General features: G+C 43.2%; 1 protein-coding gene across 2 annotated transcripts in view; it reads left to right on the plus strand.

Annotated features, from left to right (window-relative positions):
- GLB1 (galactosidase beta 1) overlaps window positions 1-27,940 on the plus strand; it is a 66,251-nt gene that overhangs the window by 10,875 nt on the left and 27,436 nt on the right. Inside the window, exons 2-7 of one of the 2 annotated variants that reach the window (XM_053262462.1) lie at window positions 10,035-10,204; window positions 12,849-12,999; window positions 14,254-14,314; window positions 15,631-15,725; window positions 16,485-16,665; window positions 27,597-27,655. In XM_053262462.1, coding sequence (XP_053118437.1) covers window positions 10,035-10,204; window positions 12,849-12,999; window positions 14,254-14,314; window positions 15,631-15,725; window positions 16,485-16,665; window positions 27,597-27,655 — 717 coding nt within the window. The remainder of the gene's footprint in view (window positions 1-10,034; window positions 10,205-12,848; window positions 13,000-14,253; window positions 14,315-15,630; window positions 15,726-16,484; window positions 16,666-27,596; window positions 27,656-27,940) is intronic. The other variant, XM_053262463.1, reaches the window with a different exon arrangement.

The following is a 27,940-nucleotide window of genomic DNA, read 5'->3' on the forward strand; positions in this document are numbered from 1 at the left end:
ATATGGAGAATTATCATCTTTCAATTTCTGTAAGACAGATTTGTCTTGATTTGGGGCGGGGGGGGGGGGAGACTTTAGGCCCCTAGTGCTGTGGCATTCAGACAAAATATTTGAGGTTAACATGATAACTTATGCACACTTTTGGTACTTCCAGCTACATCATCTATCTTGTTGTATTTGACCAATATTATCATATTTCTGCTGTTGTATTATTCCATGTGTTAATTAGTTTGAAGGCATTGCACAAATGAACATATGTTGCAACTTAACCAGCTCTGTATATTACCAGTTTTGATCTATAGCATCCTTTCACTTGCTGAGCTCCTGCTTCCTTTTCTACTCAGATGTGCTCAGAACTCTGAGGAAGGAGAGCATGTTAACAGTTACCTTGCCGCTTGGCTGGAATTTACAAGCAATGGCTTATGTGTTTAGATCTGCCACTCACTAAGTTTTAAATGGTAACCATGTAAGATATGTATGTTTGCACAACTAATCTCCAAAGTTATTGGAACTCCCTGGAATTCATTGAAGCTTCCTTTTTTTCCTTTTTCTTTTCCCATAAAGTAATTCAAGTTTGTAAAAAAGTAAACTTAACACTTAAAGGCTCAATACTAAATGTTCAGGGACTCTAACATGCATCATCAGTCTTTACAATAGCCCTTTAATATAGGCCAGTACTATTATCTCCATATTGTAAAATGGGGATGGGGTATTCTGTGGCTACCTAGTGAGATAGTGGTTAAGGTGAGGTTCAGACTGAGGAACTAACTACAAATAACAAATTACAAATAATTGTACATGTTTCATAATGACCTGTGCAAATATTTCACTGTGTGAAAACCTTTGCAATATAGGCAACTTCATTTAATGGTAAGTAAAGTAAAACTATAAGCTTCTAATCTGCTTATGACAGTGGGCCGGTTCAGACACGCATTTGTTTAGCACATGACACAATAAAGGTTGGGGACACACCAATTTAACAATAGAGCCATTTTTCTTCTCCCCCCCCCCCCTTCACTCCCAACTCTTTGGAGAGGCTGAGGGTATGGAGAAACTTGTGCTCAGTTAAATTTGTGCTTATTTTTTTAATCTCTTAGCAGTTATCCCTGCTCCTCCCTCTTCACACTCAAAGGAAAAATTAGCCAGTAAATAAGATATAAAATAAAGCATAGATAACTGGTGGGAAAAGATGGTCAAATTGCCCTGCGATTCCCTTCAGTTTTCTCTACCTGTCATGGGTGGAGAGATCCTTCAGAATTCAATGGCTTATATATGGCTACTTTTCATGTGATCAATGTTATATGTAAGGAAGCTCCGACATCATCATCATCATCATCATCATCATATAATACAGGAGAGCTCTGACCCCTCTTAGAACTGTGTATTGTACAGGTGAAACTCAGAAAATTAGAATATCGTGCAAAAGTCCATTAATTTCAGTAATGCAAATTAAAAGGTGAAACTGATATATGAGACAGACGCATTACATGCAAAGTGAGATAAGTCAAGCCTTAATTTGTTATAATTGTGATGATCATGGCGTACAGCTCATGAAAACCCCAAATCCACAATCCCAGAAAATTAGAATATTACATGGAACCAAGAAGACAAGGATTGTAGAATAGAACAATATCGGACCTCTGAAAAGTATAAGCATGCATATGTATTCAGTACTTGGTTTGGGCCCCTTTTGCAGCAATTACTGCCTCAATGCGGCGTGGCATGGATGCTATCAGCCTGTGGCACTGATGAGGTGTTATGGAAGACCAGGATGCTTCATTAGCGGCCTTCAGCTCTTCTGCATTGTTTGGTCTCATGTCTCTCATCCTTCTCTTGGCAATGCCCCATAGATTCTCTATGGGGTCAGGTCAGGCGAGTTTGCTGGCCAATCAAGCACAGTACACTGTATACTTTTCAGAGGTCCGATATTGTTCTATTCTACAATCCTTGTCTTCTTGGTTCCATGTAATATTCTAATTTTCTGGGATTGTGGATTTGGGGTTTTCATGAGCTGTACGTCATGATCATCACAATTATAACAAATTAAGGCTTGACTTATCTCGCTTTGCATGTAATGCGTCTGTCTCATATATCAGTTTCACCTTTTAATTTGCATTACTGAAATTAATGGACTTTTGCACGATATTCTAATTTTCCAAGTTTCACCTGTATAGTGCAAAACATCTTAAGGAAGAAGCAGTGCTTCTTTCTGTGCTTCCTTCTCAAATCACATGGGAATAATGGAGTTGTGAGGGTGCACTCACCCGATACAAACCCATTGTGGATCGGCGATGGTCCTCTGACAGAAGGCATACCAGTCTATCCACGTCATGGCTGGTGAGAAGAAAATTTCTCTGTCTTAGTATCTTGGCCCTTTCTAGAATGTTATAATCCCCACCTCTGTGCTCCTCACACCCCAAAGGGGAACTCGCCCCAAATGTGAAAGTCACTGATCTAATGTTTTCTGAGTATGTCCTAAGTGGTTTAAAAATAATAATAATAATAATAATAATCTGTGTTTAGCCACAGGAGTGCTTTGTAAAATCATTCCACTGATTCATCAGAAAGACACCGGCACATTGAGTCACTCCCAGATTTTTACCATATGTTTGGCTTTTCACATGTAAATGTTGAGTTTATAGGAGTTTGAAACATTGCTGTCATCCCACTGCAAAGTGGCACCAACCATTTGGGAGGAATGGGAAAGAAGCCTACGGTCCAGACTGCAACAAGTACCTCTGACCAAGAGTGTTGTGTTGGTTCTATTCAAGTGCTGGGTTGTACATATGAACACAACGTATGAAGTTGTGATATTACAGCTGGGCCACTTTGGTCTTTATAGTCAATGCCCACTGTTTGATATGATGGTATCCAGTGTTACATTGGTTGGAGTTATGACAGAGGTTGAAATTCCAGCTCATGGTAATTCTTATATTTTATTCTTGAGCAGGAAGATCATGGCTTTTTGAATCCTGAACTGTGAATAAATTAGTCTTGGTAACAAGATGGGATAATGTAATTCTCTTGACTGAAAACTGTCATGTGGGAAGCAACACATGAGACTGGTTCACCTGATTTTGTTCCCTATATGTAGAAGGAACCATATGCACTTGGTAGCAAAATGAATGTGTCATTGATATTTAGAATGTTATTACTTCAGGCATTTGTTAAAATAAAATGTTTGTTCACTGATTATAGCAAGCGTGTTTTGTTATTATCTCGCCTCATAATCTGAAAGTTCTTGCTGATCATGTTGTTTCATTTCATTTCAGTTCCAGTACAAGTACATACTTGTCATGAAAAACTCAGCATTTATTTTGAAAACTAAGCAATGTATACAGTTTACATTACAGGCAGTGGTTAATGTTTTTGCTGAAAGGCAAAGAGCAAGCATCTTAACCTGGTCTTATATGTTAAACCAGCCTCACCCAACCCAAGTGAAGCTGGGAATGACTTTTTTCCCTTTGTAGAAGCATTTTGCCTCAAGCGTAGAACTAGTGGCTCACATCCTATTAATGAACTTGCAAAACAAGCAAAGGTGCATTAGCATAAGAAGATCACAGAGTTGTGCTAAAAAAAAAAAATCCCAGGGATTTGGGCAATTGAGCAAAAGCTCCACTTAAAACTATGGGATGTGGCACAAGCATGCTTGCAGCAGTGCAACACTAGTTTGGAACACAAGCTCCAGACTTACAGGTGAAACTCGGAAAATTAGAATATTGTGCAAAAGTCCATTAATTTCAGTAATGCAAATTAAAAGGTGAAACTGATATATGAGACAGATGCATTACATGCAAAGCGAGATAAGTCAAGCCTTAATTTGTTATAATTGTGATGATCATGACGTACAGCTCATGAAAACCCCAAATCCACAATCCCAGAAAATTAGAATATTACATGGAACCAAGAAGACAAGGATTGTAGAATAGAACAATATCGGACCTCTGAAAAGTATACAGTGTACTGTGCTTGATTGGCCAGCAAACTCGCCTGACCTGACCCCATAGAGAATCTATGGGGCATTGCCAAGAGAAGGATGAGAGACATGAGACCAAACAATGCAGAATTGCTGAAGGCTGCTAATGAAGCATCCTGGTCTTTCATAATACCTCATCAGTGCCACAGGCTGATAGCATCCATGCCACGCCGCATTGAGGCAGTAATTGCTGCAAAAGGGGCCCAAACCAAGTACTGAATACATATGCATGCTTATACTTTTCAGAGGTCCGATATTGTTCTATTCTACAATCCTTGTCTTCTTGGTTCCGTGTAATATTCTAATTTTCTGGGATTGTGGATTTGGGGTTTTCATGAGCTGTACGCCATGATCATCACAATTATAACAAATTAAGGCTTGACTTATCTCGCTTTGCATGTAATGCGTCTGTCTCACATATCAGTTTCACCTTTTAATTTGCATTACTGAAATTAATGGACTTTTGCACAATATTCTAATTTTCCGAGTTTCACCTGTAGCGTTGTACTAGGACATCGTCTTTCCATAAGCACTTCATTAGGATGTCAGCCAGTGTGTTCCTTTGTAGAAGCACTATGATTCAATAAGGCAGGGGTTCCTAACAGGGGGAACTAGTACCCCTGGGGGAATTTGAAGGGCACCCAGGTGGTACTCTGAGCCCTCCTGCCTCCCGATTCTGCAGTCGAGCTATTTGTTCCCCATCTGAGGATCACTGGCTTGAAGCCAAGGCTTCCCAAATGCTGCAGAAGGAGTGTGAAGACCCTCCTCCTCTGCTCCTGATTGGCTGGCTACTTGCTGAAACTCGGCATACCCTTCCCCCTCATCCTGACTGCCAGGCTTCAGAAACCTAGGTACTCCCACTGAAATTAATGACATTAATCTGGATGTGAGCCAGTGATTGTAAAAGCTTGTCTCCCTAACAACATTTATAGTGTGTGAATGTATGGGTGTATTCTCTCTCTTAAATGACACAGTTATGAGATGGACTGCTCCACTCACTGGCTCACATCAGATTAAGTTATTCGCAAGCAGTCTTATTGAAATGAATAGCACAAGTTTACTTGTCCTATTCATTTCAGTGTGGGAATACTTATGAGTAACTAAGTGTGGATATAAGCCAGTGACTGGAGTAGCCTGTCTCATAACTGTGGCATTTAAATTTGTGGTCTCCTGGGGGTTTGATCTGATAGTTTACAACATAAGGGATACACTTGTTTTAAAAGGTTGAGAATGCCTGCAATAAGACAGCAATTTGCCTAGCTACATAAGGAATTTAGTAGAATATTCAACCTTTCTACTAACCCAGAGGGAGGGAAGATGAGAACACATGAGAAGAAATATACAGTATCTGCCTTTTAAACCAAGCTATTCTTAAGTAAGAATAATCCAAACTAAATTTACAAAGTTAACACAAACCTCTTTTCTAACACTACTGAGTAATCTTACAAGTAGCAATTTTGAACAACTAGAGTAATCTATTTTCAGTAGATAGATCTTATTTGTGTGATGCAACCTCTAACTTGGGTTGAAAAATAAACTTTCTGTGTTTGACAAAAACTTCCAGTGTATTGGCTTTTAGCAAACACGACTAAAAAATTCTGGCTATGTGCCAAACTCAGACTAGCCATGCTTTCTGAGTTCCCCCTGTCGAATCATGTGGGCAAGGAATGTATCATTCAGACTGTCCCTATGGAATGCAAGAGTTACTGTCAGTGGCTGTTTTGTGTAAACCTTAGAGTTTCAGCTGTCAAACTGGTTTGCCCAGTCTTAGTATGAGGGCAAGGAGAGCTGAAAACAGAGTTTCCACCTCTGACCATAGACACTGGATGTTGTCCTTTACATCTCCAGTTAAACCCATTGTGGGGGTGGGGGGGCAATTGGGGTTCATTCATTGCTCCTCTCACCCATTCCCTCAGAGGTTCTGTCCTCTTCCCTCTTCCTCATGGGCTGTGATGAGTAGATATGCTACAAAGGGAAGGGAATGGGCGGGAGGAACAATAGAGGACTTGAAATTATCTCTTTCTCCCAGATGGAGATAGAGTGTTTGCCGTAAGAAATGGCAACCCTAGTTGAAAGGCACAGTTTCAGTTTTTAACTTACGGGTTGCCAAAGTCTTATACTCCCTGCGTTCTGGTACATTTCGTTTTGCAGCCTTGTTAAAATGTTCAACCCACAAGCTTGAAAACAGATGAGACGGTAAGCCTATATTCATTTGTTACATTTCTAGACTGCCACACACAAATGTCTCATGGCGGCTTACAAATATAGAACAATAAACCACAGTTAAAAACCAAACATTAAAACGGTTAAATTTAAAACGATAACAGCAATAAATCCCACTTATTACTGGTCAAAGGCTTGCTTAGCTAAATGAGATATGAGAACTCTTTCAAAGGCTACCAGAGATAGGGAAGTTCATACGCCATCTCTTATACCAAATAAGTCTCGGGGAGGCTATAGAAAAGGCCCAGCCCTGAGCCATGACCGGATGAGTTGGAGGGAGCTGCAGGTGGACCTCACCAAAAAAATCTCAATAAGTGATGGGGATCCTGAAGCAGAAGGTGCAGTCTTAAATACCCTGGGCCCAAGCCATTTAGAGCTTCAGAGGTAATCACTAGCACTTTTTATATTTTGCTCAGAACGGATGGGCAGCCAGTGTAATTCTTTTAAAATGGGAGGAATATGGTCTCTATGAGACCAACCTGGCTGCTACATTTTGTATCAACTGCAGTTCTGGACTAATAATATTTCATTCATTCATTCATTCATTCATTCATTTAATATTTATATTTATATTCTGCTCTTCCTCCAAGGAGCCCAGAGCACTGTACAACATACTTAAGTTTCTCCTCACAAAAACCCTGTGAAGTAGGTTAGGCTGAGAGGGAAGTGACTGGCCCAGAGTCACCCAGCAAGTATGGCTGAATGGGGCTTTGAACTCGGGTCTCTCCGGTGCTAGTCCAGCACTCTAACCACAGACTCGTCTGGAGGTTACCAGTATATGTACCACTGGTTTTAGATTGTTCTAAATGGCTGCAGCTGGTGTATCAGCCTAAATGGATAAACCTGATTATATGCAGGCTTATTTGAGAGTAAATCCTGTGCTGGGACTTAGTTTGGAGGAAATAGGTCAACTCAATATTCTAATTTTCACTGTTTTTGCCTCCAAAAAGAAATTCCTGTGGAAGTCTTTCCTGAACTTCCCACTGCATGGGGGGTGTGTGTGTGTGTGTGTGTGTGTGTGTGTGTATAAATATATAGCTTTCAGCAACAATTTCCTGATTTTGGGGACATATTATTCAGTGTTTCTGTTTCCCTTGCAAATGGAATATGTTGACTCTGGTTTCCCTTTTAGAGACTTTTGTTAATTAAGAAAGCTAAACTCCTAAGCCTTTTAGCTACCATTAAAATACTTATGTACTAATTATGTGGGATGCCTGCCTATTTTTGTCATCCACTTGGCTGCTTTCTTCTTGGAGTTTATAGTGACTGCTGCACTTAACAGGATTATGCTGCTCTTCCTGATTTAAGTAGCTTTGTAAGTACCTGGGTTAATATATCTAGAGTTAGTGAACAGAGGCATTAACTGAGTCTTGAGTCAGGCAGCAGGGCTTTCTCGTGTGCTCTGTAGAGTCTTCTAGGGCTAGGATTACCAGCCTTTCAGCTGGCCATTTAACATCAATGTGCATTTTGCAGTCATAGAAGTGCACGACCTAGTTATCTCCATGTGAAAGCTTCACTTGGTGATCTCCTTGCATTAAGCTGCTCTTAGAGGCACAAAAGCAGTTCAGGCCAATATTCTCCCGCCTAATGGTGCAGTGGGGAAGCAACCTGCAAAAGCAGAAGACTACTGGTCCGAATCTCCGCTGGTGTGTTTCCCAATATATGGGAAACTCCTAGATTGGGCAGCAGCAATATAGGGAGGTACTGAAAGGCATCGTCTCATACTGCATGGGAGAAGGCAATGGTAAACCCCTCCTATATTCTACCAAGAAAACCACATGGCTCTGTGGTCACCAGGAGTCGACATGGACTTGATGGCACAAACTTTCCTCCCCCTCCCCCCCGGCCAATTATTTATTTGTTTGTTTGTTTTATCAAATTTGTAAACCGCCCCAAGCTTGCATCTCTTGGCGATTAACAATAACATAAAACAAGTTAAAAACATACACAAAAACTTAAAACAATTTAAACAATTTAAAAAACAACCACCGATAAAAATTTAAAAAGCTGAAAAAGCTTGGGTGATGGGTTTTCAAATGCTTTTTAAAAAATTGTCAGAGATGGGGAGGATTGTATTTCAGTAGGGAGTGCATTCCAGAGTCTTGGGGCAGCAATTGAGAAGACCTGTCCCTGCATGGCCACCAGCCAAGCTGGCAGCAACTGGAGATGGATCTCTCCAGACAACCTCAATGGGTGGTGGGGCTCATAATGAAGAAGACATTCTCTTAAATACCCAGGGCCTAAGTTGTTTAGGGCTTTATAGATTATAACCTATATTTTGCCTGGAAACCTATTGGCAGCCAGTGTAACTCTATCAGCAAAGGAGTGATGTGTTCTCTCCAAGATGACCCAGAGAACAACCTGGCCACTGCATTCTGTACCAATTGGAGTTTCTGGACTATGTACAAATGCAGCCACACATAGAGCGCATTGCAGAAATCAAGTCTGGAGGTTACCAACATATGTACCACTGTTTTGAGGTTGTTCATCTCAAGAAACGGATCTAGCTGGCATATCAACCGAAGCTGATAAAAAGCACATCTGGCCACCACCTCAACCTTAGATACCAGGGAGAGGTGCGGATCCAGAAGTACTCCCAGGCTGTGTACCTGTTCCTGTTAGGGAAATGGGACCTCATCTAGAACTGGTAGATCAAAATCATCTCTGGAGTTCTGACCCTGCACAATAAGTACCTTCATCTTATCTGGATTTAGTCTCAGTTTATTCTCCCTCATCCAGCCCATTACTGCTTCCAGGCAGCCATTTAGGAAGGTTATGCCATCTCCCAGTGATACTGACATGGAGAAGCAGATCTGAGTGTCATCAGCATACTGATAAAACCCCACACCAAATCCCCTGATGATCTCTCCCAGCGGTTTCATGTAGATGTTAAAGAGCATTGGAGATAGTATGTAGCCCTGAGGGACACCATATATAAGCTCAGATTTTGAAGCGCAACAGTCTCCAATCGACACCATCTGGAATCTGTCTGAGAGGTAGGAGTGGAACCACTGTAAAACAGTGCATCCCACCCCCAGCACTCTCAAGACGTTCCAGAAGGATACTGTGGTCGATAGTATTGAAAGCTGCCGAGATATCCAAAAGGACCAACAGAGTCACACTTTCTCTGTCAATTCCCAATTGGAGATCATCCACCAGGCCGACCACGGCAGTCTCCACCCCATAACCTGCCCAAAAGCCAGTTTGAAATGGGTCTAGATAATCGGTTTCCTCCAAGACCAATTGTCCAAATTGACAAATAATATAAAATGCCAACAAAGTGGAATGGGTAACATTTGGCACATGAGTGCCAACTAGAAAGTGGTGAATGAAGAAAGTGGTGAACCAATGTAAGACTGTTTCCACAAAGGACCTCTGCGATAGCTTGTACAGAGAAGAGAGCCCACGTATTGTAATGAGAGGGTTGAGGCCAAGGGCAAAATCCTTGCTTGGTCCTAAAGCACACTAGATGTTGACTTTTGGTTAAATACTCACTTCCTCTGCTCTTATGAGAATAAAATCGCATCCTACAAGTTACGAATAATTGTTTTCGTATATGGGATTGCAGAAAAGTCTAAGTAAAATCCAGTGGGAATGCCCCTAGTGCATTGTATACATGGGGATAATCGTATGGATGCTACCCTGAATAAAACTTCTTGATGGAAGAGTGGGAGACAAATGACGGGGTGAGGCGGGGGGATCCTAGACAGGAGATGGGGAAATGTGAACTGGTGGTGGGACAGAGAAGCAAACCTCCCTCCCCTAGCTCTTGCCAAGCAAATATCATGTCTGTGTGATTTGATATTTTGATTGCGTATCTAACGTCTCTTCACAGGGCACACCTCAGAGAACCTTTGGGATTGATTATGCCCGCAACTGCTTCCTCAAGGATGGCCAACCATTCCGCTACATCTCAGGCAGCATTCATTATTCCCGTGTGCCTCAGTACTACTGGAAAGACCGTCTCTTGAAGATGAAAATGGCAGGGCTGGATGCAATTCAAACGTAGGTAGCAGCTGAGGTTTTTTTCAAATTACAGCTGCAAATGGTGAGGAAATTTCTGGAGCCAAGTTTGTCTTGCAATCACTGGCAAACTAAAAGCCATTGTGTGTGGCAAGATAAGCGTGGTGCAATTAGGACTGTAGTAGCAGTTGGCTCGATCAAATGAGATTGTTTTTCTTTGTGGAAAGGGTAGCCTGAAGCAATAGACTCTGCATTGCTATCTTCCTTGTGTTGTGTGGCATGTGCAAGCTGAGAGGAATGGATTGTTTTTCTTTGTGGAAAGGGTAGCCTGAAGCAATAGACTCTGCATTGCTATCTTCCTTGTGTTGTGTGGCATGTGCAAGCTGAGAGGAATGGAATCGGGCATGCTTTTCTGAATCTAAAAATGGACTAACGGCAGCTTGCGTAATTTGCCTTGCAAAAAAACAAAAACAAAAGGACTCTGTATGCTTTGCTTTTGGTGGTGGTGGTGGGAATCTAAATGGTTTTTCTGGAGTAATTAAAATTCTGGAATGAAGTAAAGAAAAGTATGGTTATGCAACTTCATATAAACTGTGCAAATTAAGAAGTTCTGCATACTCTTGATTGTTTTACATAGCTTTTCTTCTGCTACTCACTGCAAGAGTTATAAGAGCTATTTAAGGCACTGAAGCCTTGTCATGTGGCCTCTGGAATTCAGCTCCAATTTTAGCCCTTCCAGGTTTCTCGAGGCAGTGTCCACACACTGAAGCTTCCCCACCCCCAGCCTTGAAGACTAGTAACCTGCTTTACAAAAAAGAAATGGGGGTGTGGCCTGGAAAAGATCTGGGGTACTCAGGACAACAATGTCTATATTAGTTTGGAATAACATACCTTTAATTTATCTTCCATGATACATTAACCACACACTATCTGTCTGTCTACTAGCCACCTAATGGCACAGTGGGGAAATGACTTGATTAGCAAGCCAGAGGTTGCTGGTTCGAATCCTTGCTGGTATGTTTCCCAGACTATGGGAAACACCTATATTGGGCAGCAGCGATATAGGAAGATACTGAAAGGCATCATCTCAGACTGTGCGGGAGGAGACAATGGTAAACCCCTCCTACCAAATATAACCACAGGGCTCTGTGGTCACCAGGAGTCAACACTGACTCTACGGCACACTTTACCTTTATCTGCCTATCTATTCACACCCTCTCTTTCTCTCTCAAATAGCATAACAAACTTTAGTGTGTTGTATGGAAGCACTGTCAGCTTTGTTTTTCTGAGCCAAACGTAGCCTTTCCCCTCCTGAGGTGTGATTTTAACCAAGAGCCACTAGAGTGAGCCAAATGACATAATACCTAAGTGAGAAATTGTTGTTACTTCACATAAATCCTGTACCGAAAAGTACAAAGGGCACGATCTATTGAGAAATTCTTTCCCACAAGCTTCATGTGCTGGAGACGTTCCCTGTAGGATGTTAATATAGTAAAGTTTGGTGCCAGATTTAATAACATTTTATCTATAATGCTGTAATAGGCCAGGTATACTCCAAAGACAAGTTTTATGTGCATACATTCACCGAAAAATGACTCTCTGGAGACTTTATTTCTATACCTTTTATGCAGACCAGTCCATATTATACTGAAAAATCTGTTTGTATTAGATCCTACTTTCTGTCATAAGGCGTGATCAGCTGCAACTCTGAGTCACAAAGCTAGCGTTCTTCAACAAAATCCAAGCCACAATGCTGCCTAAGGATCTCTAGATGATATGAGTTTAGTATATATATTTTTCTTTAAAACTTTGGTTACATAGATTGTTTTGCTGTGTTCTTCAGTTGAACAAACCTCAAAAGGGCACAGGAATTAGTTTATTTAGGCCCAATAAGTTTTGAGCAGCGTTCCCTCTAAGGTGTGCATACGATTACGCACACAAGGATGTTTTTAATGTCCGCTCAGTTGATTTTAGATCCCGCTCAGGTTGAATCAGGAAGGCCCCACTTTGAATGCACGTGTGCACACAGTGCCGCCCAAAACAAAGCTCATTCTGCACAGAGATGAACAAAATTAGAGGGAACACTGGTTTTGAGTCAAGAGATTCTTCTTCAGAGACAACTAATCTAGATGTTCAGAGGAATGGTTTAAACATACTATTTTGTTTAGTAGCCCATCTCTGCCTGATAGCGCCAATGAGTGCCAGTGGTTGTAAAGTCTGTGGCTGACATCCAGACTAAGTTACTCAGATACTCGATACTCTTCAAAAATTGATCAGTAGGATTACTTAGGAGTACTTTAGTCTGGATGTCTGCCACTATTTTGATCTTCAATATTTTGAAAGAAACTCAGACTTTCAAAATGTGGATCCACAGAACCACGACTGTAAGAAAAAGCTTTGTGACTGTAAGAAAAAGATTTGTGTACAATTAACAGGCTAAAACAGGCTTCTATATCTTAAGGAAATTCTCTCAATAAGACTTGCTTTTCCTCACACAACTTCTTGTGTGATCTGCTTGTGTGAGGACAATAGCTGCTTCTCTCCCTCCGCTATGTGGAAGCATATCCACATGTGCAGAAACAATCACTCTGCTTCACAGCCATAATTTCTGGCCACTAGTTGAAATTATTTCTGGTGTGATTGCTGTTGGAGCATGTCAGAAGCTAATGCTATGTGGGTTTTGCAGGTATGTGCCATGGAACTTTCATGAATCTGAACCGGGGGTTTACAACTTCACTGGTGACAGGGATCTTGAGTATTTCCTACAGCTTGCCAAGGAGATTGACTTGCTGGTTATACTTAGAGCAGGGCCTTATATATGTGCAGAATGGGATATGGTAAGTATTTTCCTTGTTTCAAGTTTGACTTGCTTTTACAAGCTAGAAATTATATTGCCCCCCCCCCCCCCGCCACCCAAATACAGCTTGCTTTGCAGTTTTCATCTCACAGGTCCTGTTGATGGAAGCAGAACCACCAAGTGCTGGGTGAACTCTCTTTGCCCTCTTCACAGCTATTTTCTCAAGTGTGATGCCTTACTTTCCCCAAAATGAGTGAATGACAGCCCTTTGCTTAACCTTTTCTCCAGGTGGCCCTAATATCTGGGGTAGGGTATTCCTCACAACATTCAGCTTTTAAATATTGTTCCATAGAGTACTCTTCCATTTGGTGGGAGCTGCCTAGAACTGAGTAGCCTCCTTTCCCCCATCACCTTTTCCCCATCAGCTGCAATGGTATACGCCTTGGTTTTGTTTCTTGGTCATGCTGAAGTATGACAAAGAAATACAACCAAGAAACTCCCTTTTTATATTATATTAGATTCTATTAATCTAGGGGAGTTTCTTTTTTATATTTAAGTTTTTAAAAAATATTTCTTTGTATATAACTGTTATTTATGCATGTTCAGATGCTAGAACTATTTTGTTTTCATGTTGTGCTGATATGACTTTGGACAAAATACCATTTATGGCATTTTGCTGGCAGGCACTTCCTAAAAGACATCATTCTGAGCACCTTAAAAGCAATTCTGCCACACTTGCCACTGAAAAGCCCCTGAGATCCACTTCCAAAAAATCCGAAGCACAGAGTTGTGCTTGCTTGGGGATCCAGTGAATAGTTCTCTGAAATCCTGTGCAAGAGTATGACTCATTCCTTTGTGCTAATGGTAGTTGTGCATCACAGCTCTGCTGGACACAAGTTAGGGGACAGTGCCAGACCAGTGTGCTTGTCTTGTGAGTTCATACCAATGCTGAGATTCTTATGTCTCGTGTACGGTGTGAATACAGTGGCTCATAGAATTGGTCTGTTAGTGGTTGACATACTGCACAAGGGTATGTCGCCCAGTAACGTTGTGTGTATGCAAGTTGTGCAAATGATGTTACACAAGAACAAGCCCACTTCCAATGGGCTTACTCTTGTGTGACATTTGTGTACATCCAACATTACTGGGTTGCCAACCCCTTCCAGTGTATGCCAGCCAGTCAGTCTTGACTACTATCCCTTCTTGATATATTGTAGTGTATACACTCAGGGAGGATTTATTCATGTTTCTTATGACATGCATATCTTGATATGGTTTCCTTTTTCTTTCCTAGGGTGGTCTACCTGCTTGGTTACTAGAAAAAAAAACTATTGTCCTTAGATCTTCTGATTCTGGTAAGGAAGTCAAAATGGCTCTGTAGCAAATGTGTGGTGGCTAATATCTACACTTAAAATTGCAGAGCTTGAAAGTAAAGTATATTGATGATAGCTGTTCATACACTTGAACCTTGTGCTTCCCTCTACCCCTTGTTAGTCATGAACTACTACCTTGGTATGGGATCATATGGAGAAATTTAATATTGTAGCTTTCCGCATGCATTCAGATACTTGGGGCTGTTTGTGTTATGGTGGGGGGCAAGGCAGATAGTTTGATTTTGTGAACCATTCCTTAATACAGCCAAAACATTGGATCTACTAAAATTTTAAAAATAAAGAACCATGCCTTCTTTAGAAATAAAGATCAGGAATAAGCAGCAGTTTTTTCATAATAGAAAGAAGGAGTGCAAGCCCTCAAGGATCTGTACTGGGACCAGTACAGATCCCTATCTAACATTACACGTTATATGGAGTTGAGATGAACAGTGAGGTAGCCAGCTTTGTGGATGAAGTGAAATTATTCAGAATAGTGAAATCCCAAGTGGACTATGAAGAGGTCCAAACAATCTCCACATTGGGTAAATGGGCAACAAATTGAAGATGATGAGATTCAGTGTAAGCACAAAGTGATGCACATTGGGATGGAAAAGTTCACTCTCATGCTGATATGATCTGAACTGTGACTACTCATAGAGCCCCTGGTGGCGCAGTGGTAAAACTGCCGCCCTGTAACCAGAAGGTTACAAGTTTGATCCTGACCAGGGGCTCAAGGTTGACTCAGCCTTCCATCCTTCCGAGGTCGGTAAAATGAGTACCCAGAATGTTGGGGGCAATATGCTAAATCATTGTAAACCGCTTAGAGAGCTCCGGCTATAGAGCGGTATATAAATGTAAGTGCTATTGGTATTGCTATACTCAGGAAAGAACTCTTGAGGTTACTGTGAAAACTTCACTGACTATGTTTATTCACAGTACTGCAGCAGACAAATTTGGTATTATTAGGAAGGGGTTGAAAATAAATCAGCAAGTGTCATGGCAAGAGTTCTGAATCTTTTGGGCAGCAATACCTTGATTCTGTCTATTGCTCTGATTGCGTTGTCTCAAAAAAGATCATTATAGAACTGGGGAAAGCTACAGTTGAGTAATGAAAATGACCAAGGGTTAGAGCATCTTCTCTGAGGAAAAACTAAAGCCTCTTTTTCCTGTTAACATTCCTGATTATTTATATTTGCATATATTTAACAATTTTTGATGCTAACTGCCTGCAAAATATTTTTAAATAAATTATACAATAACCACAATCATATATGCAATCTCTTCCCCTATGTTTCCAGATTACTTGGCAGCTGTAGGGAGGTGGATGGGGGTCTTGCTGCCAAAGATGAAGACTCATCTTTATCAAAATGGAGGCCCAATTATTATGGTGCAGGTAACACGATGTTTAAATCAAAATGAATACTGATAGTTGCAAACCAGATAATGTAATAATAATAATAATAATAATAATAATAATAATAATAATAATAATAATAACAACAACAACAACAACAACAACAACAACGACTAGCCAAAATTGTAATGGTTAAAATGGATGGCAGCATCATATCACTTAATAGAAAACTTTAGGGAAATGCCTGATGCTGAGACTTGATCCAAAAATATTAAGCAGTACAAGGAATTTTTCTATCTCCAGTTCCATTTGCATGGCACAAATTGCTTGTAAGGCATAAGTCTGATAAAGAGAGTGGCAGACATTAATTTGTGTTAAGAAGTACTGTTTCTAGATAGCATGTTAATTTCTTTGATAGAGATCTCTCTAACTCTGGAAATGTCATTCTTGTTGTCTCTATGAGAAAAGGGAATTTGATGTAATTGCCATACCTTGGTGGTTCTGAGGCAGTGTTACTCTGGAAAAATGTTGCTTCAGAATTCCTAGGAAGCTCTGCAAGAGATACTTTGCATCGTGGAAATACTTTCTTCTTCTTCTCTTGGATTGTTTGTTTCTTTGGGTTATCCTTAGAGCTAATACAGGAGAGGTTTTCAGTGTGACAGGATGTTTCCATTTTAAAATGCCCTTGCATGAGCTTTCTACATATTTTTAGACTTCTTTCTGCATATTAAAGTTTCATGCTAATTGTCAGCTTTTTCTTATATAATTGTGTGCGTGTGTATTTTGAAAATTGTTTAGGTTGAAAATGAATACGGAAGTTACTTCGCCTGCGATTTTGATTACCTTCGTTACCTGCAGAATCTGTTCCGCCAGCATCTTGGTGATAAAGTGGTGCTGTTTACTACAGATGGCACAAGCAAAATCTTCTTGCAATGTGGAGCTCTTCAGGGTCTTTATTCCACTGTGGATTTTGGGCCAGGTTGGTGACAGCCTTAGCTGCAGCTCTGTGTATATTTACTTTGGAGTAAGCCCCTTGGTTACAGTGGGACTTCCAAGTAAATCTATAGATTGGGTTTACTTGAAACAACATATAGTAACATTCAAATTGGATGAAAGCAACATACAATATCTTTCAGCATTGCAGAACTGGAGCTGCTTGCAGGAAATCTAGATGCCCATCTTCTGAAATCAGAAGGTAGTAGTAGACATATTGAGCTTTGTCCGTTCTTCAGTGGGGGGAGACCCTGGCCACTAGCCTTTTATCTTTATAGCACACAAATCGGTATAGCTTAAGCTCAGCAGAGATGCATACCAATATTGTTTCAGGAATTTTTATTTTTTAAAAAAATATTTCTTATTGAATTGGATAAAGACAAGACGATATTTACATCAGAGATATGTGTGTTACACCATTCAAAACTAACAAAAAGATAAAAGCAAATAACAAAGCATCATTATATTTCTATAAATAAATAGAACTTGTCTATAAAGGAGAATCTTACTGAAATATTTTGATGACATGTTCTATTCCAGACATGCACATTCCAGTTATACACTGGAAGTTTCTGCTTATTCTCGTTTCTTTAAATCTTATCAGATCAGTAAGGTTCACAATCAAAAATATATGTTTTAAGTTCATCTTAACCACTCTTCAGTAAATTGTTTCCATTTTCTACATAGAAGCAACTTCTATTTTTGTCATCATTTTGTCATATTGATCAAAATCCTCTGTTTGTGATCAATTATACAAAAAATTTAACATGCGACAATATAATGATCAGAGGATTATAGAAGAGATCTCATTCTTTTAATTCCTCAGTTGTAGCTCTTTCCCCTACTTTTGGAATGGAAAAAGGCTTATGAGATCACAATGCATGTGTCTGCCCCCTCATAGGTTTTGTGCTTATGCCGGATACAAACCAAATTCACAGTACATGGAGGGGAGGCAGTCCTAAAGGACCCTGGAAGTTGTTGTGGTTTGGTTTGTAACCCATGTGCTGATGGTTGGATACCAACCATATTCACAGAACATGGGAAGAGGTCCTATGTAAGATTGATTCACCATCTTAAAAGAAACAGAAAGTAGGCTCCATTAGAACTACTGGGTTTTTAAAAACCAAAGTAAGACAGTTCTTGGACATCACCAGCATGACCATGCTCGAGTCTCCTGCATTTATCATCTTGTATTAAATACATACATATTAATCTAATTTGTATCTAATACTTCCTTCACATCATCTTGAAATAATTTTTCCTTAAATTAGTTGATACAGAGTATTTGATATCTTGTTGATACAGAGTATTTGATATCTTGTGCAAATATATACTCTTGCATATCTTCTATAATAATAATTTAAAACTCTCCCCCAGTCTGTTATACATTTTCCCACCTGCACCTGCAAAGACCATTATATCAGCAGTGTTTAAAATTTAAAAGTACTGCTTTAAAAATTATTCCTCTCCTATTCATGCAATTTCTGCAAGACTCTATGCTGAAAAATGTAAATGTCTCCCTCAGTGCTAAATAAAATGCAGAGTTAAATGAATGTTGTTGAGTGTAGTTTAGTTTAAAACTGTTCACCTGTGTACTGAGATGTTCTAAGCCCTTTTATTCACAGAACTTTCTACATCATTCTACAATACCTACTTTTGAGGGTAACCACTTGTCCCTCAAACGTTCATGAGTTTGCCATCTTGAATCAGGGTGGATGATATCTTCACAGACTATGCTTTTGATGTGTTCCTATGTGTCTGTACAACTGTACCAAATTTGGTCCAGATCGGTTCCCATTTGTACCTCAAATGTTCCTGTGTTTGCCATCTTGAATTGGGGAGGATGACATCATCACAAACGACACCATTGAGGTGTCCCTATGTGTCACTCACTACAAGTGTACTCAATTAAGTTCGAATCAGTTAGACGGTCCACAAATTAGCCCACTTTTGCCTCAAACGTTCATGTGTCCACCATCTTGGATCGGGATGGATGACATCATTGCAAATTATGCCACTGAAGTGTCCCTACAACTGTACCCAATTTGGTTCATATTGGTTCAGGCATTGCAAAGTTGATTGGGGGAGCACACAAACACATGAGGGCGCGTGCACCCATGTACACACACACTGCTAGGTGATGTCATAAGCTTACTTTTCTTAAGGAAAATAGACTAAAAAGTTTGAGAGCGCAGTGTAGATCACACGCAGGTTAAACCATATCCAAATGAATGCCTCAGTTAAGTGTGTTTCTTCTTTCTACTATTTAATCCAAAGACTTCTTTCAAACATTTCTCTGCTGTTTTATCTTTATGAAAGCCTGTTGAAATTAGCATATCTCTCTACACCCTTTCCCTCTTCTTTAGTTTGTTTTATGTAATTCTATCTGGGCCTTCCCCATACTTTTCCTCCTTATAGTTTCACTTTTGTCATAGCTTGAATTAGTTCACTATTTCTTAGAAGGTGGCCTCTTATGTGTCATTGCGTCTCCTTTATGATCTTCTTTTAAAGTGTATGAAAATGTCTGTCTCGTGATCTGGAGATTGCATGAGACTTTGCAAAGATCCTTTTATGAATCACTTTTTAAAAGACCGTTTTAAACTGGTGCACCTAGGTAATTTTAGAGCCGGGACCTAAAGACCTTTGGAGGCCCCCCACTGCAAGTTAAGCATCATTAACACGTAGGCTCTTGAGGGCACAAACCACATCACCCAGGACAGACTAAAGAGTATTGGGGGGGGGGCAAAGTCAAGGGGTAAGAGTTGTATGTTTTAAAAGTCACATTCTCTCTTTTAAGCAGGGTCAATTTCAGTCAATTTAAGCTGGGTCAATTTCAGTGTGCACTCCAGAAATCCTTCTTAAGAAGGGGTCTGTAACAGCCTTTAAACCGGTTAGGAGGCTGGCCCTAGAGTTCCCCGTTCTTTACACCCACATGCACTGAGCTAGGGATGTGCACAAAACAAAATCTGTGATTTAATTTGACCTTAAATTGAATAGCAGACCAACTGAATTGATTCATCGAAAGCAGCTGGCTTGGCCAGTTGCCTTGACGAATCACCCCAATTCAACCTGAATCAATTCAGGAGACATATTTAGGCACATTTTGCTGGGAAAACAGCCTGAAAATGTTGCTTCTTTCCGCGGAGAGCTACCAATTGGGATTGGAGGGTAGACCAGCCCTCCAAGGCAGGCTGACACACTAAGACCAGAGTGGTGAATTAGTCTACTCAGTGATCCCAATTGGTAGACCAGCTCTCCCCAGAAAACCAGGAGAGCTGGTCTATCAATCAGGATCAGTGGGTAGACCAGCCCTGCTCGCCACACTTGGTGCATCAGGTCTACCCGGGTCAAATCGAGGGTGATTCTGTTCTACCCCAAATCTGGCTCTTTATTTTCAGGGTGATTTTATTCAAGGTAGAATCACCCCCAATTCATCCCAAATCTATTCATGGGTGAATCGAATTGCACATCCCTACACTGAGCAGCTAGGCCAGGCCTGCTCAACCTTAGCCCCCCAGCTGTTTTGAACTACAACTCCCATAATCCCCAGCCACAGTGGCCAATAGCCAGGGATTATGGGAAATGTAGGCCAACATCTGCAGGAGGGCCAAAGTTGAGCAGCCCTGAGCCTGGCCATGGGTTTTTTTAGAATTAGGCAAACTAGACACAGACCAGCAATTATCAAAGAAAAGGGTGGTTTAATTGAACAGAGGGATAAGGGCCTACATTTAAACAGAGTGAGGGGGGAAGAGAGGTTAACAACACCAAACCAAACGATAGTAAAGACACTAATTAGCCTAACCTTCTGGCTTCTTATGGCTTACTCCAGGAGTAGAAATCACTGTTTCTTCGGCATGGTCTATGTCTTTTACACTAATGGCCTATGCGCCTGCGCAGAGACCTTGTCGGAACCTAACAAGCCCAATTCTCCTGCTTTGGGTGGGAACCCCGCCCCCAGCCGCTATATGCAGCTGCGCCACTCCTCATCCCCTCAGTCTTTCGTCGTCTGTGCTTTAGTGAACATTGTGGAGTCTGCAGCTCAACAACGGGTAGGATCTCTCTATCCCCTTGTTGTTTTTCTCCCTGCTTCTTCATTTTCTTTCTTTAATTCTTTATTTCTTTCACGTAGTAGTGGGTTTTCCTTGGCACTTTAGTTTTTTATGGGTCTTTCCCTTCTTTGGACCTCCGATCCTGGCTGAGACGGAGTGTGGTAGCCGGCCAGCCTTCGGCATTTATGCTGGGCACGACAAACTTCAAAAAATGTGTTCTCTTCCCCCGATACTCATACCAAGTGTCTTCTGTGCCTAGGGGAATCTCACATTGTCAAGACCTGTCTTCACTGTCAGAAGTTTACGAAGCAGGCTTGCAAAATAGGGCTTATCGCCTGCACACAGCCCTGTGGGATCTGGCTCTCCATTCGTTGGAAGCCTTATCTTTGAAGTGATCCATTAAAATGGCATCATTGGTGCTGTCGGAGTATTTGGTGTCTGCTCCTGTAGAGGCTGAAAACCCTGACTCGATGTCTGTATCGGCACTTCCTACTACTATTCCTTCAATGGCTTTGAATGAGCCTGTGCACTCAGAAGATCTCCCTAAGTGTGGTACCGAAGTCTTCCTCGATTCCCACAGAAGCAATACCGAAGAGGAAGAGAAAGAAGTCGAAGATGCCTCGTGGTACCGAAGTCTTCCTCGATTCCCGCAGAATCAATACCGAAGAGGAAGAGAAAGAAGTCGAAGTTGCCTTGTGATTTACCGGCCGGTCAACATCTTCCTCCTATACCTCAAAAGAAGGCAGTCGCTTTGGTTCCTGCATTGGCTGCTCTGGTGGCCAAGAAACCTAAAGTGGATTCGGATCACCCTACACCAAGGTCTTCGGTCTCGGTTTGGCCAAACTCACCTTTGGAGGAGGATTCATTGAACTTGGTTCCTGCTCAGGTTTGCTCAAGTAGAGAACACTCTGTGGCGTTGGATGAGCCTGGGTACACTTCATCGGAACGGGAGGCCTATTTCCCTAGGCGTTGTTCGCCTCTTCAAAGGCGCCAGGAGCGCATCTCTCTTAGGGAACGCAGTGCCCGTTGGGACTCGGAAGAGTGCTCATCCGATTACAGACAAGATCAGGCCTGGGACTGTCATGAGCCTGCATATTTGAATTGGTACTGGGCATTGGAGCTATTCTCTCTTGGTTGCAGTCAAGCCTTCATATGGTGCTTGGCGCTGAGACTCTGGGTTGTGTGGTCAATATCAAATGGACTATCGATCGGACTATTTGGACTATGTTAAGCCTTGATATGTCCCTCATTACACAGAAGGCCCCACATATGGGACACCCAGAACTGTGCGAGGCTGGTGTGAGCCCCCATCTTATTCTGAAGGGAGAGCATGTTCCCACTTACTGCAACGCTCCCGTTGGGATCAGACTGAGCATCACAAACCGCCCTCTTTGACTCCCTCGCTATGACAGACTGCTGTGCCTGTTCAGGTGCTGCCAGCAGAGCTTCCTACTTTGGTACCAGGCAATCCAGTTAGCAAAATGGGCTCCCCTATGGGTTCGACGCCCTTGGCTCAGGACTCTATGGCTCCTCCCAAGTCAGAATATGAGACTGATACCATCTCTCAGGAATCTGAAGGTGTTTCCCAGGGGTCATCCCTGCTCGACATACAATTGGGTTCAAAGCTGGTTTCCCCGTGGGAGGACCTTAAACAGTACTCTGCGTATATGGCCTGCATGGCTTCAGCCCTAGGCGTCAGCCTCGGTACACAGCAGAAAGGGGAACTGGACCCGTTATTCAGCCTGATCAATTCGGAGACCAAGGTACCGGCCGCTTTATCCATTAACTCAGGATTGCTGGGGGGTCATGCGGGGTCATTGGAAAAAGCCAGCGACTTTTTCTAAGCCTAATAGGCTCTTAGAGAATTTTTATAGGCTGCAACTGCAGGATGACACAACCTTTCTAAAGAATCACCTGAACCCCTAAGTTGATCGTTGTGGAGGCATCTCTGCAAAGGACCGGGGATCACGGTCAGTCGGCACTGAGTGACAAAGAGGGCATAAAGTTGGACTTCTTTGGGAGAAGGCTCTACTCGGCCTCAGCCCTTCACTGGCCAATTATCAGACCTATAATGCACGATATAACCACTTTTTGTGGGGAAAGGTGGATCCTTTCTTGGATCTCCTGCCACAGGACAAGAGAGATCCAGCTAAAGCGTTCCTCTGCGAGGTGATTCAAGTGGCCAAACAGGAACCCTGCTCAGCTAGGCACTTGGTGGAGTGCCCGGCCAAGGTGATAGCCAAATCCGTGGTGCTTAGACAACGTGCTTGGCTGTGTTCATCTGGACTGAACTACGAGGCCTGTGCTAGGGTCGAGGATCTGCCCTTTGAGGGCTCTAGCCTATTTGCAGAGCAGATGGATGACACGCTCCAGAAAGTTCAGAAGCTGAGGAGCATGGCGTGATCGATGTCATATTTATCCTTGACCACCAAACCACAGAAAACTTCCAGGTGTTCCCCTTATCAACCACAGAAGACCCCTTCTCAACCGCAATCTCCTTCCGAGTGGTTTTTTTTTGTGGCAACAAGTTCCAGTCGAGATACAAGTCGGGCCTCCAGTCTAGTAAGCCATCCTTTCAGAAGCAGTGCCCGAACGCTTCCCAAGAGAAACAATGACTCGGGGTGCTTTCGGACTTCAGTTCAAAGTTTATTACGGTCTATGACCACCACAACAAGGCGGGGGGATACAATTAAAATAAAAATATAAATAACAAAAACATTGTAAAGGCCTCTGGACCGGTCCGGACAGGTCCGGACCTTGGTGGTTCGGTTCGGGGGTGGTGGGTAGCTTTAAGAGCGGCAGGAGGGTTTACTTATCCCTCCCGCCGCTTTCCCACTCTGCGGCCGTAATCTTCAGAGTAACTGGGGCGGCAGGATACCTCCCTGCCGCCCCTTCCCCGCTGCTGCTCTGCAAACCTTCCCAGGAGTGCTTTGCATGTGCGCGTGCACATCAGAGACGTGATGCGTGCGCACAACGTGCGTGCAAAGCACTCCTGGGAAGGTTTGCAGAGCAGCAGTGGGAAAGGGGCGGCAGGGAGGTATCCTGCCGCCCCAATTACTCTGAAGATTATGGCCTCAGAGCGGGAAAGCGGCGGGAGGGGTAAGTAAACCCTCCCGCCGCTCTTAAAGCTACCCCCCACCCCAGTGCCGGACCGCAGTGTGGCGGTTCCGTGCACACCCCTATTATTAATTAAAAACTGATGCAATCTTCTAGCTGCTGCACAAAAGCCCGCCACTTTCCGAGTGATGGCAGGAATACTGTCCTCAAGCAGGAAAGCCACTGTTGACTAGGCGAATTTCCTGGGAAACGAGCCAGCAGTGGAGATGTTAATTCTAGATGTAAGTCCCCAGTGCTTCTGGACTTTCCTGGCCCCATTTTCAGCGAGCTGGGACAGAGTGACCACGAACAAGTGGGTCCTTATGATCATACGTTTGGACTATGCCTTCGGGTTCTGTGGTACACCTCCTGTGTCCGGGGTCGTGAATACTCCGTGCACTCCGGAGTTGGATCAGGAGGTTGCTGCTCTCCTGACAAAGAATGCGATCGAGAAGGTCTCCAATCCAGAGTCCTGGTTTCTCTTCCCAGTACTTTATAGTGCCAAAACCGGACAGGGGTTGGAGTCCTATATTAGACCTCAGGGCCCTGAACAGGCACCTGATGTACAAACGATTTTGGATGCTATCGGTACCGACCATTATGACTATCCTGGAAAAATATATGTGGATGATCTCTCTAGACTTAAAAGATGCTTATTACCACATCTTGATACACCCTCAGCATCGAAGCTTCCTGCTCTTCCAGATCAGGAGGATCCCCTATCAATTCAAAGCCTTGCCGTTCAGTCTCATGACAGCGCCGAGGGTTTTTACACAGTGTCTGGCCCCGGTGGTGGCATTCCTGCGGGAGAAACTCTTGCAGGTGCTGCCATATTTGGATTGGCTCATCCTGGCGAGCACCAGACCTGGACACCCTCGGGATGGTCATGGATACTTTGCAGGTTTGAGGTTTCCAAATCAATTTCAAAAAATCTCAGTTAGAACCAATCACAGGATACAATTCATAGGGCTGGTTTTAGATACGACCTTGACAAAGGTCTTCCTTCCAGATGCCCGCATACGTACTCTCAGGACACTGGCTGTCACTTTCTTGAACGGAGGCCCACACATGATACCCTCAGTGCAGCGCCTTTTGGGTCATATGGCGGCCACCACTACCTCAACTATTTCAAGCATGCCTTCGAATGAGCATTGTTCAAAGGTGGTTCCTGGATGTAGTCAATCCCCTTCGGGACCTGGGCCACTTGGTACACATGCCCCCTCGCTGGGTACAGACGACGGCAGCGTGGTGGGCCAAGTTTCAGCATCTGAACATTGGTGCCCCTTTCCAGGCTCCCTAATCCTGATGGGTGATTACGACCGATGTGTCGGAGCTTGGCTGGGGGGCACACCTGGAAGGGTTTCGCCTGTGCGGACATTGGTCCCCCAGGAAGAAGGCCCGACATATCAATTATTTGGAGTCACTGGCCATATTCAGTGCCCTCAAGGGATTCTTGCCAGTGATTAGGGGTTGCTCGGTGACTATCCAAATGGCCAATACAATGGCAAAAGCCTACATCAATCGTCAGGGTGGCACGTCTTTGAGGAGCCTTCTGTTCCTGTCTCTGGACCTTTGGAAGTGGTACATGACACATGTGGTGTCACTGCAGGAGGTCTACAAGGTTCCCTGAATGTCCAGGCGGACACCTTGAGCAGGATGATGAGTGGGCCCACGAGTGGGCCTTGGACCAAGGTGTTCTCGAGGACATATTTTTAAATTGGGCAGTCCCAACTCTGGACCGGTTTGCTTCCCGGGACAATGTGCAATGTGCCCTCTATTGCTCCAGGGGAGGGGAAGGCGAGGGCTGTCTAGGTGATGCCTTCATCGTGTCTTGGACGGGCCCTCTACTGTGCATACTTCCCCCATTTCTCCTCATTCTGAGGGTTCTACTCAAACTGAGGGTGGATCGGGCCAGGGCCATCATGATAGCCCCATGGTGGCCCAGGAGGCCTTGGTTTCTGGCCCTGAGGCACTTGGCGGTGGATTGTGTGCACCTGCCCACCCTACTGTACCTGCTGTTGCGGGAGTGGGGTCGAGTGCTACACCCAGATGTCTGGCCCTTTCATCTGATGGCCTGGAAGGTCCTGCCAACTTCCCACTGAGACTCAAGGAAGTTTTGGTCGCAGCCAGGAAGCAGTCCACCCGAAAGTCCTATAATCACAAGTGGACTTGTTTCTGTTCATTTGCTTCTTTGCATCAGTTTGATGCGTTTAATCTTTCTGTACAAGATATATGTACGTATATCTTGTAGTCTCTTAAGGAGTCTGGTTTAAAGTTCTCATTGCTTAAGGTACATTTGGCTGCCATTGTGGGGCATTCCCCGACAACCCGGGCTTCATGGTTTAAGGACCTGGTGATCAAGAGTTTTCTGAAGGGTTTGTCCCATGTTTTTCCGGATGATCCAGTCATGTCACCAGCTTGGGATCTGTCTCTGGTTTGGGCATGTCTGCTACGTCCTACCTTTGAGCCTTTGGCTTCAATTGAACCCCATCCCCTGACCTAGAAGGTCACCTTTCTGGTGGCTGTTACCTCCGCTAGGAGGGTGAGTGAGTTATGGTCCCTGAGGGTTGATCAACCATACCTTCAGTTCCACAAGGACAAGGTAGTACTCAGGCCAGATGTCCAATTCCTCCCCAAAGTGGTCTCTATGTTTCACCGGTCTTCACCACTCACTTTACCTGTGTTTTCCTTGAACCCTTTCTCAGATGTGGAGCAAAGGTTGCATCGTTTGGACGTTAGAAGGGCCTTATCCTTCTATGTCCAGAGATCTGCTAAATGGAGGAAAACTCCTTCCCTGTTTGTTCTTTATGATGGGCCACATAAAGGTCTCCTAGTTTCGGCCCAATCCATGTCTAGATGGGTAGTTTCCACAATTGAACTTTGTTATCAATTCGCTCATAAGCAGTTGCCTGCAACAGTTAAGGCACACTCAGTTAGGTCTGTAGCGGCCTCTGTTGCTTTTGATTGTGCGGTCCCATTGGATGTTATCTGCCAGGAAGCTACCTGGGCTTCGCCTCACTTATTTATCTGTCATTATGCTATTGGTGCCAGGGCACGGAATGATGCTGTATTTGGCAGGAGTGTCCTGCAGTTGCTTTTCAGTTGATGTACTTGTTTCTGAAATAAATAATTCTGGCAGATTACTCATTGCTTCTTTCTCTCCCTCCTCCTTGGATGCTGCTAGCTTGTTATGCGCCCATTAGTGTAAAAGACAGAGACCATGTTGAAGAACTACAGGTTACTCACCTGTAACGTTGGTTCTTCTAGTGGTCACTTTTCCTTTCACATGCCCTCCCATCCTCCCCGCAGGATTTACTGAAGCTGGACTCCGTGACTGAGGGGATGAGGAGTGGTGCAGCCAGATATAGTGGCTGGAGGTGGGGTTCCTGCCCAAAGCAGAACTGAACAGTTCCGATGAGGTCTCTGCTCAGGCCATTAGTGTAAAAGGACAGATGACCACTAGAAGAACCAATGTTACAGGTGAGTAACCTGTAGTTGTTGAGTCTCCAACTCTCTCTAGGCAGACTGATTCCTCCTACTTTGAGTTGGACTTCCCTGAGATTCAGGTACTCCTGGGGGCAGGACCCAGCCAATTCCCAAAAGCTGGCAAGGCATCCAGGGCTTTGCTTGCAACTTTTTCTAAACTAACTGAAAGGAAATGCAAAACATAGGAACCAGAGCTCCACACTCAGTGAGTGCAAGGTCTCTGTTAGAGGGTCCATAATAGCAGAGACATGGTAACTTGGCTTGACTCTGTTTCATTGCCTTGCAGGTGGTAATGTCACAGCAGCATTTTCAGCTCAGAGACACAGTGAGCCTAAAGGCCCCTTGGTATGAGTGGTTTTTTTTTTTTTTTTAAATGTGAATACCTTGTTGCTAACTTGAATAAATAACAGTACTGTGGTGATTGTGATAAAGTTGTTTTGGGGAGGCTTTCTGTTTAGAACATAAGAACATCCCTGCTGGATCTAAGGCCTATCTAGTCCAGCATCCTGTCTCACACAGTGGCCCACCAGATGCCTCTGGGAAGCCCACAAGCAACAGGTGAGGGCATGCCCTCTCTCCTGCTGTTGCCCCCCTGCAAATGGTATTTAGAGGCATCTCCCCTCTGAGGCT

Source organism: Hemicordylus capensis, chromosome 6 (genome assembly GCF_027244095.1).
Source record: "Hemicordylus capensis ecotype Gifberg chromosome 6, rHemCap1.1.pri, whole genome shotgun sequence".
In the NCBI taxonomy this organism is placed as follows: Eukaryota; Metazoa; Chordata; class Lepidosauria; order Squamata; family Cordylidae; genus Hemicordylus; species Hemicordylus capensis.